Genomic DNA, 20,674 nt, shown 5'->3' with positions numbered 1-20,674 from the left:
TGAGGGAAATGTTTTAATTTATTTATCTGTATTTTTCAGATTCCTTTCCCATGTAGATTATCACAGAATTTTGGGTAAAGTTTCCTGTGCTATACAGCAGGTCCCCATTGGCCAGTCTTTCTATATACCTCAGGTGCATATGCCAATTCTAAACCCCCACTCCCCCCAGCACCCAATCTGTTAGAATCAGAAGTTTTTAAGGGTGGAAATCTTCTTTGGATTTGTGTCCACTCTGTAGCTTTCATTTTCCAAACAAGGAAATGCAGGTCCAGAGAGGCCAAGTGATTTTCCAAACAGGCTGGAGCAGGAGGTAGAAGAGTGGTGATGAGGAGAGCTGACGTTGATCACGCGCAAGCGCTGTGCTGGGGACTTTCAAAGCCCTCTCCGTGTAGTAAGCCCTGTAATTCTCACAGCTACCCTAGGGCTCTCAGTCTCCCCATCTTATAGGAGCAGAAACCAGGCTACCGTGTGAGAGGTCACAGTGCTATCCTATCATGTTTTGTAGACTTCAGAAACTCCCTATGCAAAACTGGTTGAAAAAAGGAAAATTTAGGTTTCTTCCTAACTTTAAAATATATTATAATACTAGAAAGTATCACTTACAAAATACTGCACATACATTGCATCTATCTGAAAACACTGTGAAGCAAATGATGGTATTGTTTTACTGAGGAGAACTTAAAACTCAGAAAAATTGGGTACTTTTCTGTTGTCACACAGTTGGTAGCAAAGGAAGAACTCAAGTGCGCACTACCCAGCTCCACACTTGTGCTCTTTTTTTCTTTCTTTTCTTTTTCTTTTTATTTTCTTATTTTCTTTTTTTTTTTGTGGCCACACTCACAGCGAATGGAAGTTCAAGGCCAGGGACCAAATTCAAGGATCAGCTGTGACCTATGCCACAGCTGTGGCAACGCTGGATCCTTAACCCATTGTGCCAGCCAGGGATCGACCCTGCCCCATGGCAGAGACAACGCAGGATCCTTAACCTGCTGCTCCACTGCGGCAACTCCACATTCCATGATTCCAAGCTGTTTTAAAGATCAAATAGGTGGTAACCTTCCAGAACAGAAAAACATGGAACCTCTGGTCTAAACTATGCTAAAGCAGGGGCTTGATCTTATCAAAATGCAGCTGACACTTGAACAACATGGGGGTTAGGGGTGTTGACCCTCCACACAATCAAAATCTGCCTGTAGCTTATACTCAGCCTTCTACCTAAGATGTTCCTCTGCATCTTGGGTTTGGCTGTAGCCTCGATTTCACATCTAAGGATTCAGATTTGGCATCGGAGGATTCAATCAACCTCAAGTCCTATAGTACTGTAGTATTTACTACTGAAAAAAAAATCCACCTGTAAGTGGATCTGTGCAGCTCAAATCTGCTTTGTTCAAAGGTTAACTGTAAACAGGGCTGATAAACTGTTAAATTAGTAAAAAAAAAAAAAAGTCTACATTAAAAGTAGCTTGCTGCTAACAACTTCGCTTTGGGAATGCACAGACCTGGGTTTGAGGCCCCTCTTTACTACTTAATATTTATAAAAGAAAAAATTTGCTAAATTATTTAAATCTTCAAACTTCTAGTTTCCTCGTCTAGAGATTGGAGAGATGTAACAGCAACTTCCTGGGGTTGTTGGGAGATTGTAATGAACTGTGGTAATTCATTCATCTACCCGCCTTCTCAAGAGTCAGATGCTGTTCTCGGTACTGGGGATATTGTAGTGAAATTAAAAAAAAAAAGATTCTGTCCTCATCAAGCTTACATTCTAGTGAAAATAAAGAATTTGAAGGCCTGAGCCCAGTGCCAGATGCATTAAAAAAAAATTAACAAATGCTCACTCTTGTTCAAAAATTTTTTTTTTTAAATCTTTTTAAGGCTGCACCCGCGGCATATGGAGGTTCCCAGGCCAGGGGTCGAATTGAAACTGTAGCCACCACAGCCACAGCAATGCCAGATCTGAACCATGTCTGCGAACTACACCACAGCTCATGGCAACTTCGGATCCTTAACTCACTGAGCGCGGCCAGGGATCGAACTGCATCCTCATGGATGCTAGTCAGATTCATTTCTACTGAGCATGATGGGAACAACATGTTGTTCAATTATTATTTGCTCTAGTGCGGTGATTCTCAAAATTTAATGTGCATACAAATCACCTCAGGACCCTGCAAAATGCAGATTCTGAGTTAGCAGGTCCAGAATCCTGCATTTCTAACAAGCTCCCTGGTGATATTGATGCTGCTGATCAATAGTCCACACCTAAAGTAGCCAGGATAGAGCAGTGGTGGCTTTTTTCCAGTAGAATGTTGAGGAATACCTTCCTTTGATAGCCCTGTGATGCAAAAGAGATTCATATCCGGTCCCCAGAGATATTGACATATCCGGGCTCTTACTGTCCCCGGATTGCCAATTAAGCCATGATCAGAAGGAGAGAAACACAATAGCCCAAATCAGAGTAGCTGCCATTTTTTATGCAGCACTTATTCCACGCCAGCCACTTTTAAGACATGATTTCATTTAATCCCTGTAGCAGCCCAATGAGAAGGGTATTGCTATGTTCATTTTACCAGTGAGAACCCTGAGGCTTGGAAAATTGACTTAACTTACCCAGGTAAATGAAGTGGCTGAGGTTGAACAAAGCTTTGTCTGACCCACCAATGAGACTATGGGAGAGATTATGTCATGGGGCTGCTGATTCCTTGGGATCTGCTATCTGCCGCCTTTATAGGAGTTAATAGGTGTACCAGGGAAGACTTGCTCAACTTAAAAACTAATTGTGGAGAAGAGAGCTGAGACAGATGAGATCAGAAAGATACAAAGGATGGGTGATGCTTGCTTTAGTAAATGTCCTATGGGAGTTCCCGCTGTGGCACAGTGGGTTAAGACTGACTGGCTTAGGTCACTAATGAGGTGCAGCTTTGATCTCCAGCCCTGCGCATTGGATTACAGGATTCAGTGCAGGTTGCAGCTGCAGCTCAGATTCAATCTCTGGCCTGGGAACTTTCAAATGCTGTAGGTACAGCTCTGAAAAAAAAAAAAAAAAAAAAAAAAAAAAGAAAGAAAATCTCCTATGTAGAGAAGATAGACTCTCCTAATTTGTGTGCAACTTGTATCTGCTTCAAAGAAATCTATCAATATTTTAGTTTCTCAATGATTTTCCCTCTGAACACTAGGATTGTGCAGCTAGAAACCTGAAGGGCTTTTCTCATATTATCTTTAGCTGAATGTAGATGCCTAGGCTTTGTAGCAGAATATAATACTTGACAATCATATTAATTGCTTCTTATCCCTGGGTTCTTTTATAATAAGGTGTTTATCGCATTCAAATCAATAGTAAGTTTAATTAATCTTGTAGCTCCTTTTATATTCTGATTTTCTGCCACTTTAATCTGACAGAAAGTTTTTCTCAAAATTCTCTCTGAATGAGGTAGGAAAAAAACAACCAGCAAATGTGCCAGATTAGAAAAAATTTTTAAAAAAAATTCTATATTCAGATTCTTTGCACAAACAAAATAGAGAATTGAAAAACCAAGACAAAGGAAAACAAAAATATGAATAAACAAAATCTAAAACCCACTGCTGTAATTTCAGAGCTCATATTGGTAATTCATTAAACAATTATTTACTGAGTCCCACTAGGTGCCAGACACTTTGCCAGCTCTGGGAGGATAGCGGTAAACAAGGCAGATGGATCACCAACCGTAAAGAACCTATATATTGGTTTTCATCTCTGTGTACCTAGGTAATTAACATATATTATTTGACTTAATTCTGACAACAATTTTATAAGAAGGATTATTCCAGTTTATAGATGAAGAAGCTGAGGTTCAGAAAGTTTAAATCATTCGTCCAGGTTTGCATCTCAGTTAAGCCGGAGCCAATGTCTGACTCTGAAATGCACCCCTGGGCAATAGCGGTAGAGGTGGTCCCAGTGCCTGATGCCTCCTCTGTCATAGCCCTGCCTTCCCCTTCCTTCACCCCTCCTTCATCCCGCTCATTCCTTACCCTGATAAGCAGATTAATAGCGAGATGTAGGTGATTTCTTATTTTGTGACTCCCGATGTCGTCATCTGTTGATTGAAGACCTCAAAGGAGGGCATGCTTGGCAGCAGTGGCAGCAGTAAGAGTGTGCTGGTGTTAACAGTCGTGATAGATAGAGCTTAGCTGTTCGCCAAGAGCACACACGTTTCCCCTGAGTCTCATCCCACAGCATCTTTATGAGTTAAGTAGTAATGTCACCCCTCAAAGTGGAGATGAGGAATCAAAGTCCTAAAAATGGCTTGTTTACGAAGTGGGAATAAGAGGATGTGGAATGGATTGGGAGATTGGGGTTAATAAATGCAAACTGTTACATTTAGAATGGATAAGCAATGAGGTCCAGCATGGGGAACTATATCCAATCTCCTGGGATAGACCATGATGGAAAATAATATATATATTTTTTGTCTTTTTTTAGGGTGACACCCAAGGCATATGGAATTTCCCAGGCTTGCAGCTGAGTTGGAGCTGCAGCTGTTTGCCTACACCACAGCCACAGCAATGCCAGATCCGAGCCACATCTGCAGCCTATACTTCAGCTCACAGCAATGCTGTATCCTTAACCCCCTGAGCAAGGCGAGGGATCGAACCTGCATCCTAATGAATACTAGTCAAGATTGTTATCACTGAGCCACAATGGGAACTCTGGAAAAGAATATTAAAAAAGAACGTGTGTGTGTGTGTGTGTGTGTGTGTGTGTGTGTGTGTGTGTGTATGACTGAGTCACTTTGCTGTACAGCAGAAACTGGCACAACATTATAAATCAACTATCCTTTTTTTCTTTTCTTTTTAGGGCCACACCTGCAGCATATGGAAGTTCCCAGGCTAGGGCCCAAATAGGAGCTATAGCCACTGGCCTATACCACAGCCACAGCAACACCAGACACCTACACCACAGCTCATGGCAACACCGGATCCTTAACCCACTGAGCAAGGCCAGGCAGGGATCAAACCTGTGTCCTCATGGATGCTAGTCAGATTCATTTCTGCTGAGCCACGACAGGAGCTCCAACTATACTTTTTTTTTAATTAAAAAAAATTTTTTTGGGCGTGGTGTACAGTGGCTTGATGTGGGATCTCAGTTCCCAGACCAGGAATTGAATCCCAGCTGCAGCAGTGAAAGTGCAGAGTCCTAACCACTAGACCACTAGGGAACTCTTTAAATTGTGCTTTACTAAAAAATAAGTAAGAAAGAAACGACATTGTATATCAACTATAATCTATTAAAAATTTAAAAAAAGAAGTTGGGAATTAAGATTTGAGTGCATTGTCCAGTCTTCAAATTAAGTATGTTATGCGAAAGTATTTTGTAAATCACGGAAGATTCTGCCAATGCTTGTGTAAACCTTTATGATCAAAAAAGAGCCCTTTCCATTATACCATATGTTCACGAAGGCGGGCCTGCCTATAGTGGCTTTTTGTGAGTGAGTTGAGAGTTAAGAGGGAGGCTATCATGAGGCAGGGCTTGCATTTAATCACATTGTATGCGATTGTGTGATTGTTTTCTCTGAATCCATGTGATCCAGACTTTGGGCTTTTCAGTATTGCCCCAAACACCACTATTTTGGAGTTCTAAACCTAGAAGGTACAGGTGCCACATTTCTTCCCGTGGAGAATCCACAGTAGCCATTGCTAAGCAATCAGAGTATGTTTCGCTGCTATGTGCAAACACAACCTGATAATCCTTAACCCAGCCCTCTCGGTAAAGGTATCCACTAGTTACATGTAGAGAAAATAGATGGATGAGAGTGGGGGAACAGTAAGTGTATGTATTTGGAACCTGTTCTTGAGTCTGATTTTCAGGTATGTGGCTTCACTGCAGGTTTTAATGTCAACCACTTGGACATTGCCCCCCGCTACGCCAGCATTCTCATGGGAATCTCAAATGGAGTGGGGACGCTCTCTGGGATGGTCTGTCCCCTCATTGTGGGCGCCATGACCAAGCACAAGGTAATGGTTTCCTTTGGGGCTGTGGGCAGCGGTACACAGGACTGACGTACTGCACAAACTCGCAAGGCTCTACCCCAGCCTGCGTACGTGTAGGTGTCCTTGACTTGGCTGAGTCCCTTGAACCTCTATTTTTTTCTTTTATTGCTTCTTCTTTAAAAAAATTATTGTTTATTGATGGCAACAGGGCTGATTGATGTTTGACTCTTTGTTTCTTCAACCGAGAAATATAGTGTGTGTGTGTGTGTGTGTGTGTGTGTGTGTGTGTGTGTTGGGGGGGAGGTGCTAATACCACAAGGACTATTTTGACTTTTTGTCTTTTTGTTGTTGTTGTTGTTGCTATTTCTTGGGCCGCTCCCGCGGCATATGGAGGTTCCCAGGCTAGGGGGTCGAATCGGAGCTGTAGCCACCGGCCTACGCCAGAGCCACAGCAACGCGGGATCCGAGCCGCGTCTGCAACCTACACCACAGCTCAGGGCAACGCCGGATCGTTAACCCACTGAGCAAGGGCAGGGACCGAACCCGCAACCTCATGGTTCCTAGTCAGATTTGTTAACCACTGCGCCACGACGGGAACTCCACAAGGACTATTTTGAGACACAAAGAAGAAACGGAGGTAATCAATGAAGGATAAATAAATTACCCATGATCGTTTTATAATTCTAAGTAATTAAATATTACAGCTTATTTCCATCTTTTAGCATGTTCTAGCATGAAAATATTGAACAGTTATACTTCCTTATTATGAAGAAAATAAATAAGACATTAATGACCCTTCCTGAGAACCTACAGGGTGTGGCACTAGGTCATTAGGGAACCTATGCGTATTTAAACTAGAGTGGGTGGTACGTGTGGCCCCAGAACTATCCAGAGCTCAGCCACAGGCCACATTGTTTAACTTCTGTCTTTGCAAGGATTTTAGGTGCTGCGTTCTCCAAATTTTTTTGATACTCTTGGGTTTTTACTCAACCATTGTTTGTTGTTGCACTGCCTATCACAAATAAGACTTTAGAAATTCCTTCAGCTTTTTGGAGAAGAAAGTGTGGGATTACTTTTCTTATTTTTTGATAGACAGGAAGGTGGGCTTTGAAGACTTGATAGGCAGAGAATCCATGTTTTCTGTCTCTGCTCAGAAGATGATAGGATTGGTAACATGATAATTCAATCCCAGATACTATCTGCCCCCTAACTTTAAACACAAATGCCTATTATTTTTTGTTTTATTTTATCTTATTTTTTATTGTTGCTATTTTAGGCTGGCACCCACGGCATATGGAGGTTCCCAGGGTAGGGGCCCAATCGGAGCTGTAGCCGCTGGCCTACACCACAGCCACAGCAATGTGGGATCCTTAACTCACTGAGTGAGGCCAGGGATCCAACCCGGATCCTCAGGGATCCTAGTCAGCTTTGATAACCTCTGAACCACGAAGGAAACTCCTTCCATTATTTTTTGATATAGTATATTTTCACAGAAAATGTGATTATAAATAAGCTATTGACAGTCAAGACCAAGCGTTTTCATGGCTCAAATTGTTATGCATCCAATAGCAAGCAAGAGGGAGGCTGCTGATATTTTCAATGGTAGGTTCCTAAAGCAAGTTTAACTCAACCTGTCACGTGTGTGGAAACTCCATTTGTATACTTAGAAGAGCTGAGAAATGGTGGGGCAGGGATTTTACCTGATATTTATTTATTTATTTTTTTTAGCTTTTTTCTAGGACCACACCAGCGGCCTATGGAGGTTCCCAGGCTAGGGGTCAAATTCGAGCTACAACTGCCGGCCTCTGCCACAGCCACAGCCACAGCAGCATGGGATTCAAGCCTTGTCTGTGACCTACACTACAGCTCATGGCAACGCCAGATCCTTAACCCACTGAGCGAGGCCAGGGATCAAACCTGCATCCTCATGGATACTAGTTGGGTTCATTTCCACTGTGCCACACCAGAAACTCCCTGATGTTTATTTTGTAAAGTATTTTTCTGAGTTAAAAAATACATATTCATTGTAGTCTTGACTTCCATGTTTTAAACCCTCAAATTCCATTTGGATCCTGGGCATGCTTCTGCCACACATCTTTCCAAGAAGTGCAGCATTGTCTTTGGGTGACCAAATGCTTTTGTCCTAGTGGAGGCCTCTGGAAGACACCATTATATTAATGGTTACTATGTTTCCTTGTTTAGACCCGAGAGGAATGGCAGAACGTGTTCCTCATAGCTGCCCTGGTGCACTACAGTGGGGTGATCTTCTACGGGGTCTTTGCTTCCGGGGAGAAGCAGGAGTGGGCTGACCCTGAGAACCTCTCTGAGGAGAAGTGTGGGATCATTGACCGAGACGAATTAGCTGAGGAGACAGAACTCAACCATGAGTGTTTTGCAAGTCCCCAAAAGAAGATGTCCTATGGAGCCACCACCCAGAACTGTGAAGTCCAGCGGAAGGAATGGAGAGGACAGAGAAGAGGGACCCTGGATGAGGAAGAGCTGACCTCCTACCAGAATGAAGAGGGAACCTTCTCTGATACGTCCTAGTGTCTGAGGGGCACTTCTGTCTTCTCCCTGCTTTAGCATCAGAAAATATTCATACCTATTGCCTTCTCCATAGCCTGGCTTGTCGGAGGGTCAACTACAGGGACACTGGATGTGGAGGAGCAGGGAGAGGAGATTTAATCAGCAATAGGGAAGAAAAAGGTATCATCTTATTACCTTGAAATGACAACTTGCTCTACGTTGACAGAATGAGTATGTGTATTTATGCATATATTTATGTGTGTGTATATATATACAATTTTTTGATTGGCCATTGACTCTTCTTTCAAAGAATTAAACTTATTCAGGAAGGAATAACTAGAAGAACTAGAAGAGACAGTACCATGTCTTTCAAGGAAATGGAGGAAATGGGGATATTTGGCCTGGAAGAGAAAAAATCAAGAGCTGCTACTATATTTCTTAGAGCAGCCAGGCAGGGGAGGTTTCCTATTCCTAATAAAGGCCACCACTTATGAAGGCCCTGTATTGTGCCAGGTGCTTTAGAAAATTCTCATTTACTCTTCATACCCCTGTGACATACATTTCTTATGCCCATTTTGCAAGGAAGAAACAAAAGCAACAAGGGATTGACTTGCCCAAGGTCATTCTGCCAGGGACAGTGCTGAGACTGGTGGAGCCCAACATAGGTGGAAGTTTTGGAGAAGAGGGTTTCACTTCAGGTGAGAGAAAGACATTTTTAATAATGAAAACTGAAAATGGGGGTGGGTTGTCACGTGGATAAGTGGGTGTCCCTAAGTGACAGGCATGGGGGGATGGAGAACACTTAGGGTGATGTGGCAGAGAACATTCAAACATTACATGAAGGACTGGATTCAAAGGCCCTTAGGGTCCCAGGCAATCTGAAGAGTCAGATAATTCCGTGAATTTATAGCTTTTTAAATAATAAGGATCACAGACTATGTGAAGGATTCAAATAGGTTAAAAAAAAAAGTTGAAGAGAAAGCTGAGAAAGATAGCACATTTCCAAGAATCTGATAGTCAGAACGGATGATAATAAGTAAATTAAATGTCAACCCTTTATAATACCAAGAATGTGGTTAAGTAACGTCCCAAATTGCTTCAAAATCTTTAAGATGTTTAGTAATTTAAGAAGCTGGTTCATGCGTTTTATTAGGTAAAATTCTTTTAAAAAGAGTCTTCTATTAAAAAATGTGTATCTTTAGCGATTTCTGCTGGTGATATTAGGAAGTTTGATCAACTTATACAAAATTAAGATTGAAGTATTCCTAATGACTGCATTTGGAATGATATTCGGGGAAACTGCAATAATATAGCAGTAGTTAAATGGTGAAATACTAGAATTTAAACATCTGAGACAACTAGACCCAAAGTGAGTGTTGAAAAATTAATCTTTGCATAAGGCAATAACGTGAATACTCTCTAGATATATTTTAAAATTTAGTGATATTTTAAAACAATGTTGGCATGTAAAAGGGTGTTGGAAAGTAAAACTATTTTCCTGTTCATTGTTTTTGAAAATTTTATTTCTACTTTTAGAAGAAAAATATAATATCGCAGAAAAATTGTAGATTTACTTATAGTTTGTTATTGTAAAGTGTTCCCCACCCCAATTTCTTCCACTTGTATACTTCTGGTCCCTAACTGTATCAGCAGAATTGTAGTGTATTTTGTAAAAAGAATAATTTTGAAAAAAATTGCCTGATTCTCTATCAAATAGTATATTTATGTCATTGGTATATCATTTGTGTTAGCGTATATCTTTAAAACTTGTTAGTGAGTGAATCCATGTAAATTCCTGAGAACAGTTCCTGGCATGTAGAAAGTGCTCAATAAACATTAGATATCATCATCATTACCATCTTTTAACCTATTGGGGAACTTTTCACTTGAAAAGAAAGCATGCTATGTCATTTTCATCCATTCATCACAGGATTTATTGTGAAAGTCGTCCTGTTTTCTAAGTAAAAAAAAAAAAAAATGAGATATTTGTGGTAGCCAGTGTTTTATTTTTTCTTCTGTTAATGAGGTCAAATAACTATTAAAAAATCTTATGATTATCCTTAAGGTAATATTATAAAGTATGACGTGAAGTTGTATTTACTCCATCATTTTCTTCCCTCGCCTCGCCTCGCCTCCCCTCCCCTCTCCTTTCTTTCAAGCATATAGAATTTCCCAGGCTGGCGGTCACATCAGAGCTACATCTGCTGGCCTGCACCACAGCTCACAGCAATGCTGGATCCTTATCCCACTGAGCGAGGCCAGGGATTGAACCTGCATCCTCATGGATCCTAGGTAGGTTCATTACCACTGAACCACTACGGGAACTCCTACTCCACCATCTGAAGTCAGCGTGCTATGCAGAAATTCCACATTTTGATAAATCAAAACATTTACGGTAACTTTCCCTTATAGTATTAAAAAAAAATAGAGCCCTGGATTATGGTGTTTAAAACTAAAAACCACATTTTTTTTGTTGCTGTTGTGATGTGTTTAGTGAAGGTTGCGATGAACAGATAATTACAATTGAACATAAGACAGATGGAGTTTGCAAGTTATTGTACATTTTGTTGCAAATACCCACTTGCAGATCAACTCTTGGAAGCAAAGCATGAATTCCAGCAAGAAGAGGAGGTCTGAGGATGCTGGATTCTTGAGACAAGAAACTTTCACTCTTTTTTAAAGAGTGAAAGTTTGGGAATATGAACATGACAAGGAAAAGTGTAATTACTCAAGAAATAATTACGCATTTGTTATCACTGCCTGGGTGTTAAATTCAACAGGTAAAAATTGGAACCTAGTATTTCTATTTCATACTGACTCTTGCTGAGCCCAACAAACCTAGTCTTCCTTCCATGTTTTTTATCTCAATTAATCACATCACCATTTTCCTGGAGCTAGAAGTTTGGAATCTTTGACTTCTAAAAAAGTAGCGCTGTCCCCTCTGATAATCATAAGTTTGTTTTCAAAGTCTGTGCCTGGAGTTCCCGTTGTGGCGCAGTGGTTAACGAATCCGACTAGGAACCATGAGGTTGCGGGTTCAATCCCTGTCCTCGCTCAGTGGGTTAAGGATCTGGTGTTGCTGTGAGCTGTGGTGTAGGTTGTGGAAGCAGCTTAGATCTGGCATTGCTGTGGCTATGGCTGTGGCCAGCGGCTACAGCTCTGATTCAACCCCTAGCCTGGGAACCTCCATATGCCGCGGGAGCGGCCCAAGAAATAGCAAAAAAATAGCCTATGTTTCTGTTCTGCAAATAAATTTGTTTGTACCCCATTTTAAAGATTCAACATATAAGTGATATCATATGATGTTTGTCTTTCACTAACTTTGCCTAATATAATAATCTCTATCTAGGTCCATCCATGTTGTCCCAAATGGCATTATTTCATTCTTTCGTGTGGTTGAGAAGTATTCTATTGTGTACATACACTACACCTTATTTATCCATTCCTCCGTCAATGGACACTTAGGCTGCTTCATGTCTTGGCTATTGTAAATAGTGCCACAATGAACCTTGGGGTACATGTATCTTTTAGAATTATGGCTTCCTCCAGATAGATGCCCTGGAGTGGGGTTGCTGGGTTATATAGTAGTTCTATTTTTAGTTTTTTAAGGAACTTCCATACTATTTTCCATAGTGGTTGTACCAATTTGGGGGGGATGGACTGGGGGTTTGGGATTGGCATATGCACACAGTGGTATATGGAATGACTTGCCAACGAGAACCTGCTGTAAAGCATAGGGAACTCTACCCAATATTCTGTGATAATTTATATTGGAAAAGAATCTGAAAAAGAAAAAAAAGTAGCTCTCTCTCTCTTCTCTGCCAAGTCCATTTAATTTTATTTTCAATCTGGGGCTCAAGGTCTTACATCAGCTTTAGAAAATTTTATGCCATTATCCCTGCTTTCGCTCCTACTCTCTGTATGCTTTTCCTGGGCATCTAGTTAAATGGATGCTGGACTGCAGCTAGGACTCGACCATCTCTTCTGAATTTTCCAACCATTTGCCCCTGTGTGTATTATCATTCTTCTGGTTTATTTTTAGATTCTCTATTTCTCTATTTAGAAAGATTTAGGAGTTCCCGTCCTGGCGCAGTGGTTAACAATCCGACTAGGAACTATGAGGATGCGGGTTCGGTCCCTGCCCTTGCTCAGTGGGTTAACGATGCGGCGTTGCCGTGAGCTGTGGTGTAGGTTGCAGACGCGGCTCGGATCCTGCGTTGCTGTAGCTCTGGCGTGGGCCAGTGGCTACAGCTCAGATTCGACCCCTAGCCTGGGAACTTCCATATGCCGCGGGAGCGGCCCAAAGAAATAGCAAAAAAAAAAAAAAAAAAAAAAAAAGAAAGATTTAGTCTAGGGAGTTCCTGTTGTGGCGCAGTGGAAACGAATCTTACTAGGAACCATGTGGTTGTGGGTTCGATCCCTGGCCTTATTCAGTGGGTTAAGGATCCGGCATTGCCGTGAGCCGTGGTGTAGGTCACAGACGCAGCTCGGATCTGGCATTGCTGTGGCTGTGGCCTAGGCCTGCAGCTGTAGCTCTGATTAGACCCTTAGCCTGGGAACCTCCATATACCATGGGTGTGACCCTAAAAAAAAAAAAAAAAAAAAAAAAAAAGATCTAGTCTAGTAAAAACCCACCTGTTATATTCTTAATTTCAATGATTGTATTTTCAGTTTTAGAAATTTTATGGGTTATTTTTCAATCCTACTATGTCTTTAAAAAAATATTTCCAGTTCTTTGCTGAGATTTTTTTCAATCCTGTATTTTATCTCCTGGAACATAGGAAGCTAATTATTTTAAAGTCTGATCAGTGCCAATATCTGGAGATCATGTAATTCTGTATCTATTTTCTATTGGTTTTGCTGATTCTTATTCACATTATCTTATCAAGAATGCCTGGTTTTCTTTGATTATATCTGAAATTGTATTTGAAAAATTGTTTATAGAAATGATTTTAGGCTTAAAATAATGCTATTGTTTCGGTTTTTCTTTCCAGAAAATATTTTTTTTTTTTTCTTCCAGGAGCCTGAAGGCTTTAGTAATCTGAGATCTCTTTAATCCAATTGAAAGGCCTGAGATATTCTCAACTACCCAGATAATTTGAAGCTGGGCTGCAGGCAGTGTAGAGGCTCTTCTGCTTTCAATTCACCCCTTCCTAGAACACAGCACTTCCTGGTCCCATGCCACACTACTGCGTTTTCTCCAGTATTCAGCTTTTGTCTCTATATCAGGTTATCAAGCTATTCAGCTATCAAACATTGGCTTTGTTGTGATTAACAAATGCTCCCAGGAGAAAAGTGGCTTCAAATGTCAGGCTCACTTCTCTGGACTTTCATCTTCTCCCAGATGACCAGACAGTAGCCAGGTAATTTTTCACTGTCATGCTGGTACTGTAATGCTTTTGAGCAGACATTAAAAAAATGTTTTTGTCTTTTCTTGTGTGAAGTTGGTCTGAATTATCTCATCTGTCATTAATGGAAGCTGAAGTCCCTTTTAATTGTGTCTTCATAAGTGCTCTCAAACTGATTTATTTCCCTAGAGTTAGTGTAGTAATAAATTAAACCTTAAATCTCAGTGGCTTACACAAAAATGTTTATTTCTCTCTTGTGTTGCTAGTTGAGTGCAGGTTGGGTTGATGGACTGGAGGCTTGTATCCACCTACCATTTTTTAGTTCCGCATTCGGAGCATATAAACTTTTTTTTTTAATGTACTTTTTCAGATGCTTTTCCATTATAGGTTATTATAAGATATTGAATATAGTTTCCTGTGCTATACAGTAAATCCTTGTTGTTTATCTATTTTATATATAGCAGCATATATCTGTTGATCTCATATTCCTAATTTATCCCTCTCCCCCTTCCCCTTCGGTAACCATAAGTTTGTTTTCTATGTCTATGAATCTGTCTCGGTTTTGTAAATAAGTTGATTTGGATTATTTTTTAGGCTCCAAATGTAAGTGATATCATGCAACATTTGTCTTTCTGCACTTAGTATGATAATCTCTAGGTCCATCCATGTTGCTACTAATGATATTATTTCATTCTTTTTTATGGCTCAGTAATATTCCATTGTATATATGTACCATTCTTCTTTATAAGCTTTGATATCACAATAAAAAAGAGGGGGGAGGAAGAAGAAGGCAAACTGGCTTTTCACAACCTCATTTGGAAATGACACTGTCATTTCTGCTCCTAGTTTACCCATCTACACTGGCCAAATAGCCCCAACCTAACTTCAGAGGTGGCTGGGGAATAAAGCAGTGCAAGTGGGTTACCAGAGAATATTAATTATATCTGCCACTCAGCCTAGCCTAGATAAACTAGGAACTCTCACTCAGCGTGTTGTTAAGAGTTGTCTAACCCCAAGTGCCCTAAATGGTGTGCCTCTGCTATGTAGTGTCCTGGGAGATCTGAACTAGTTTGTAGTGAGCAAATCTTGCATGGGAGGGATATTTGGGCCCCTCCAGGAGAAATCACAAAAATATCAATTCATTAGAGTACAATGAAGTCTCAGAGTTCCCTGGCAGCCTAGTGGTTAAGGATCCAGCAGTTTTACTGTTGTGGCTTAGGTCACTGCTGTGGTGTGAGCTCAGTACCTGGCCCAGGAACTTCCACATGCTGTGGGGACACCCTCCAAAAGAAAAGAAAAGATAAACAACCATAATAATAACAACAGCAACAGCACGAAACACCCCTCATAGCTGCATATAAGTTCTAAATGGTCTGTTTAGTCTGTCTTGGTCCCTGACACTCAATAGTCACTTGGTAACTGTTGAATAAGTGAATGAATGAATGAATGAATGAATGAACCTCATTAAACACAGGGAAATTAATTAAAAGTTTGCATACTCAACACCGAAAATTTTCAGCCACCTTCATGGGCTGAAGTTCCAAAATGCTGGTAGTCGGACTCATACCCTCTAGGCAGGAGCCTGAAGGAGTCACAGGCGAGGGGTGGAACTCACTTCCTAAGAGAAAGGCTTACAGTTACTGACATTTGGGGGCTTCCCCATAAAAATAAGTGGCTCAGTGCCCAATCCCTTCCTGTGGAGGCCACCCACCGAGCCCTGCCAATGAGAATAAAAATTCCATCATTCCATCATTATTTAGCCTCTATAAAGAGCCCTTCAATTATTGAACATCTATAAAGTTCCAGGCACTAGGGATAGAAAAAATGAGTCTCTACTCTAATGGAGCATGCATTCAGGGGACAGATGCAGAAAATAAGCAGGTGGATGAGTAAATCCAGTATAGAGTATGTCCGAGGGTTATAAATGCTAATGACAGACACAGAACCAGGTAAGCAAATAGGGAGTGTGGGGGTTGGTGGGTTGTGTTGAGTGTTCAGGGAAGTAGTGAACTTTGAGCAGAGGACGGAAGGCAGGGAGAGAGAGCAAGTCAGGAGCCGATTTGGGTTCCAGGAATAGGGAAAAGCAAGTACAAAGGCCTTGAAGTGGGAACACTCTTGGCATATTTAAAGAACACCAAGTCTCTTCAGAGGTCAGGTTCTGGACGTATTTTGAAGAAAGACAGAACATTTGCCAAGAGGCATAGACTGGGGAGGATCAGGGTGGTGGGAAAAGAATCCAGAATCAGGAATCGTGGATGTTTTGATTTTGGAATTTTATGTGCCTGCTGATATCTAAGTGGCAATATCAGGTGAGCAGTGGAACAGGGCCTGGGATTCAGGGCAGAGGTCAGAGCTGGAGCTGTGCATGTGTGAGTCATCACATCACACAGGTGGTAGTTAAAGCCACAAGGCTGGATGGCATCAGCAAGATTTGAACATGATTCAGCCCTGCAGCGCTCGAGATATGAGCAAGCTGAGAAGGAGTCAGCTGAAGAGATGGTAAAGCGAGGTGGCAACGTGGGAAAGGGGACCCAGACAGGAGAGCAGCATGTGGCCAAGTGAGGAAAGAATGGCTCAGAGCAAGGCCAGACTAGCGCACTGAGGCCACTCTATTTTATTAGCGTTTGGAGGTGCATTAGAAGTGTATCATGGGGTGGGAAATAAAAAAAGAAAAAAAAAAAGGAAAGAATGGCTCAGAGGAAGGGCTAGGGTTAGGTTTAAGGTTAGGACGTGATCAGCTGTGTCAAGTAAGATGAGGACTGAGAATGGACCGTGGATTTGGCGGCGTGGAGGTCATGGGTGACTTGACAAGAGCAGTTTTAACGTAGCAGTGATAATAAAGCCCTAATGGAGTACATTCCATAAAGAATGGACTGTTTACTGTCCTTCTCTTACACATGAACAGACAACCAAAGAGGCTGAGAGTTCAGGAAAGTGTCCAATGCAAAATGCAAAATATAGAGCTTAACACAGAGAAGAAGCCACTTGGAAGAAATTCAACCTCCGGGAGTAGAACAAACCTTAATCTAAAGGAAAAGGTATTGCATGTGTGACACAAACATAGAATTCTTTTTTTTTTTTTTTAAAGGAAGAAATATCCAGAGAAGCAGATTGGGCTAGATAGAATCTTGAGTCTGAGAGGTTAGTTAGGAATCTATTTCAATAATTACTTTAATAAGTTGGAAATGAGGGTGCAGGACAGGACTAAAGCATGGAGTGGGGAAGAGAAGGTAATTATAGAAAACTTAAATATCTTTTCTAAAAAATGTAGTATATGCTCCCTTGTAGAAAGTTTCAAATAGAGAAAAATGTATTTAAGAGAATAAAATTAATATTATAGAACACTTAACTTCTCTTAACATATTAGCAAATGTGCCTCCAGTCTTTTCTCTGCACAAACATACTTTTGAACAATTTGGGATCATAATGCAAAACACAATTTTATATCCTGCTTTTTTGGGTTTTTCTGTTTTGTTTTCTGATGCTTCTTTTTTTTTTCATTATAGTTGATTTACAATGTTGTGCCAATTTCTGCTGTATATATGCATATACATGCAAATATATATACATAGTCTTTTTCTCATGTTGTCTTCCGTCATGTTCTATCCCAAGAGACTGGAGATAGTTCCCTGCGCTACACAGTAGGACCTTATTGTTTCTCCTTTCTAAAGGTAATAGTTCACATCTACTAACCCCAATCCTAGTCCATCCCACTCCTTCCCCACTTCCCCTTGGCATTCACAAGTCTGTTCTCTCTGTCTGTGAGTCCGTTTTGTTTTTTGCGATGATCTTCATATAATAAATTCCTGTGTTTTAAAATATATTCTTTGAGAATGTGATTTTAAAATGATCACTGAGATTTATGTAAAAAGGACAAATCTTAGGTTTATAGGTCAATTGACTTTTACTTAGGTAGGCATCTAACTTCATACCACTCCCTCGTGGTAACCACTATTCTGATTCCCATTATTGTGGATTAATTCTGCCCATTTTCGAGTGTCATCTCAATGGAATCATATGGAATAAACTCATTTGAATCCTGCTCTCCCCCAGCAGAATATTTTAAAAATTGGTCTTTGCTATTGTGTTTATCCCTAGTTCCTCTTTTTATTGGTGTGTAATATTACATGGCATGGCTATATCAAAATTTGTTTATTCTATCGATGGCCATTGGATTGTTTCCAGTTTGGGGGAAGAGGGGCCTGCTGTGAATAAATCTGATGTAAACACTTGTCTTTTTGTGGATATATGTTTTTATTTCTCTAAAAGTGAATTGCTGGGTCACAGGGTAAGTATACGTGTAACTTTGTAAAAACGGCCAAACACTTTCCCAGAGTGATTGTGTCCTTTTACTTTCCCGTCCTCTGCAAACCCAAGGTCCTGTTGCTCCACATGCAAACCAATGAGAACATGATTTTTTAAATGGCTGAATGGTTTTATTTCACATTACATACATAGACCTGGTGTTAGATGTTTTAGGCAGTTTCTAATTTTTCACTGTTATAAACAGGAGTTCCTCATTATAAATCTTGACTTCATCAGTAAGAAATATTTGCAAGGGAAAATTAACCTGCCTTACCATTTCTAAGTTTTTATTTTTAGGGCCACACCCACCGCATATGGAAGTTCTCAGGCGAGGGGTGGAATCGGAGTGACAGCTGCCAGCCTACCCCAGAGCCACAGCAATGCAGGATCTGAGCCAAGTCTGTGACCTACACCACAGCTCACTGCAATGCTGGATCCTTGCTCCACGGAGCGAGGCCAGGGATTGACCCCATACCCACATCCTCCTGGACACTCGTCGGATTCTTTCCGGCCGTGCCACAACGCGAACTCTGCCATTTCTCAATTATTTACCATTCAATAAGTACCCGGTTAAGTGTATTAGCAAAAATAACAGCAGACAATGAAAAACTGTGGCTGTCTGAAAAGCAATGTCAAGGAGACTTTGAAATGCATTTCTTTAAAAGTTACATTTGAAGTGGAGAGGTGACTGCAATTCCAGGGCTTGAAGGCACTTCAGACTCAAAGTACTATTGCCTCTTCTTTCTCTCCATTCCTCCCTCCCCCTTCCCCTTCTCTGTCTCTCCTCTCTTTCCTGTCAAATGACCAAAATTGGTGTCCTTTACTTCAGGGAAGACAACTCATGAATTGGAGGGGCGTACACGGCTCACTGGCAGTGAAGCAATCTTCCCGAGATATTTAGACAAGAGAGAGGTTGACATATATTAGAAGAGGCCACTTGGAAGCAGGGTGTGGTTGGCTAGGAGGTCGGGGATTCCCTAATAAGCAGGTCTTATTTTCCAGAGGGAGGCAAGCTCCCTGCAACTGGGCTGGAGGTTTGATTGGCATCAGCTTTCCTTGGGATTTGTGATGTGGGTGGGGTCTCTGGGAAGGCCTCCTTTTTTTGGCCTGATACATGCATTAACTTTTATCACACCGCACATACCTGTCCGCTCATAAAGTCTGGCTTCTGAAAGAAAGTTTAAGTCAAATAACTTAGCCATACCACGGATGCGAGAGACCTTTGCCCCTTCCAGCCATCTGCGTGGTAACATTTGTAGCATCCGGGCCAACGGGCGGGGGGTGGTTTGCCGCCAGGTGGATCCACTTCTCCTTCCTCAACTTTCTCGGGTGGAGGTGGACGGAGCCGCCTTTCTCTCAGGCTTGTAGCCGAGCCCAACAAAGCTCCCTTGACCAAACTGCGAGAGGAGGCCGAGCTTTTGCTGGCGAAGCTCTGACTTTGCCACAAATTTCACATGTAGGCAATACCACAGGGAAGCAAGAACGATTCACTGCAGAGCCTGAAGCCGGTTCAGGATGTTGCTGGTTTGGGAGGAGCTCCGCAGCATCTGCAGACTTCTCAGTGTGAGATCCACAAGCACCCCTAGAAACTGTGAACTAAACGGTAAGTTGTGTATGTTTCACCTGGAGAAAGGATTTATCTATCACCTTCTCAAAGGTGTCCATGATCCAAAAGGGCTAAGATTTGCCCAGAATGAGCTCCTGGCTGCTAAATTGAGGAAAACCTGTAATCACTACTTGAGATGTTTTTGTGGAGGTCCGATTTTCTAGCTTGGCATCTGGCCTTCTCATGGCCCTTTCTTTTTTTCCTCATCTAACGTCCTCTTTAATTTCCTATCGTATTTCCTGTCTCCCGCCTTCATTTGGATTCTTCTCTCTTCTTTCTGGTCCTCTTTCAGATCCTTCTGTCTTCTTCCTTCTCTACTGTAACAGAGGGACTGGGGAGCTTGGCTTGGAGTGGTGGGTGGTCAGGTAGGCAGGAGCTATTTCTCTGCCATCTTTTCCCACTCTCCCTAGTAGTGATTGTAAGATATAGGCATGAAGTGGAGAAACTCATTTGGAAATTATTGCATAGTGTCCTTTCAAGCCATATAACATTTGACCATAATATGTAATAAAGCATGATGAATACCCCAGGAAGATAATGTTAACATCCTTGAGAAATTAATGGAAAATACTACGAGGTACTGTGAATAAAGAGCCATAAAGGCTGGTTAAATATTATCACTAAAAGAGCCATTAAAAATAATGCTATTTATATAACCAAAGTGAATCCCGTTTCCCTGCAGATCAAATAATTATGCACAGCAAGAGCAAGCATCTTGGCTTTCACTAATTACAGAATTTTTCTCCACAAAGTAGCTTTTTCTATTTTAAGAGTGTTGGTAGTTTTAAAGTTATTCCCAAGATGGCATGTTCAAAGATCATCTTTCAATCTTTCACATTTTCAAGAATGATGTAATGCTTTCTTGCTTTTTTCACCATAAGAGCATTGAAACTCCATGGTTTGGGGTTTGCAGATACTTCATTTTTAA

The 20,674-nt window shown here is 41.2% G+C and overlaps 2 protein-coding genes across 4 annotated transcripts in view; both read left to right on the top strand.

Moving 5' to 3' along the window:
- SLC17A8 (solute carrier family 17 member 8) overlaps positions 1–10,535 on the top strand; it is a 67,832-nt gene extending 57,297 nt beyond the window's left edge. The window contains 2 exon segments of the mRNA XM_021092718.1: positions 5,858–5,985; positions 8,164–10,535. Of these exon segments, the coding sequence (XP_020948377.1) occupies positions 5,858–5,985; positions 8,164–8,508 (473 nt within the window). The 3' untranslated portion in view covers positions 8,509–10,535.
- The window catches only part of NR1H4 (nuclear receptor subfamily 1 group H member 4), a 125,447-nt gene continuing 124,280 nt past the window's right edge, over positions 19,508–20,674 (top strand). The window contains exon 1 of one of the 3 annotated variants that reach the window (XM_021090934.1): positions 19,508–19,743. In XM_021090934.1, the coding sequence (XP_020946593.1) occupies positions 19,656–19,743 (88 nt within the window). In that variant the 5' untranslated portion in view covers positions 19,508–19,655. The remainder of the gene's footprint in view (positions 19,744–20,674) is intronic. The other 2 variants (XM_021090932.1, XM_021090933.1) reach the window with 2 other exon arrangements.

Source organism: Sus scrofa, chromosome 5 (assembly GCF_000003025.6).
Source record: "Sus scrofa isolate TJ Tabasco breed Duroc chromosome 5, Sscrofa11.1, whole genome shotgun sequence".
NCBI lineage: Eukaryota > Metazoa > Chordata > Mammalia > Artiodactyla > Suidae > Sus > Sus scrofa.
The sequence above is the reverse complement of the archived record's forward strand: the minus strand, read 5'-3'. Positions and strand labels throughout refer to the sequence as shown.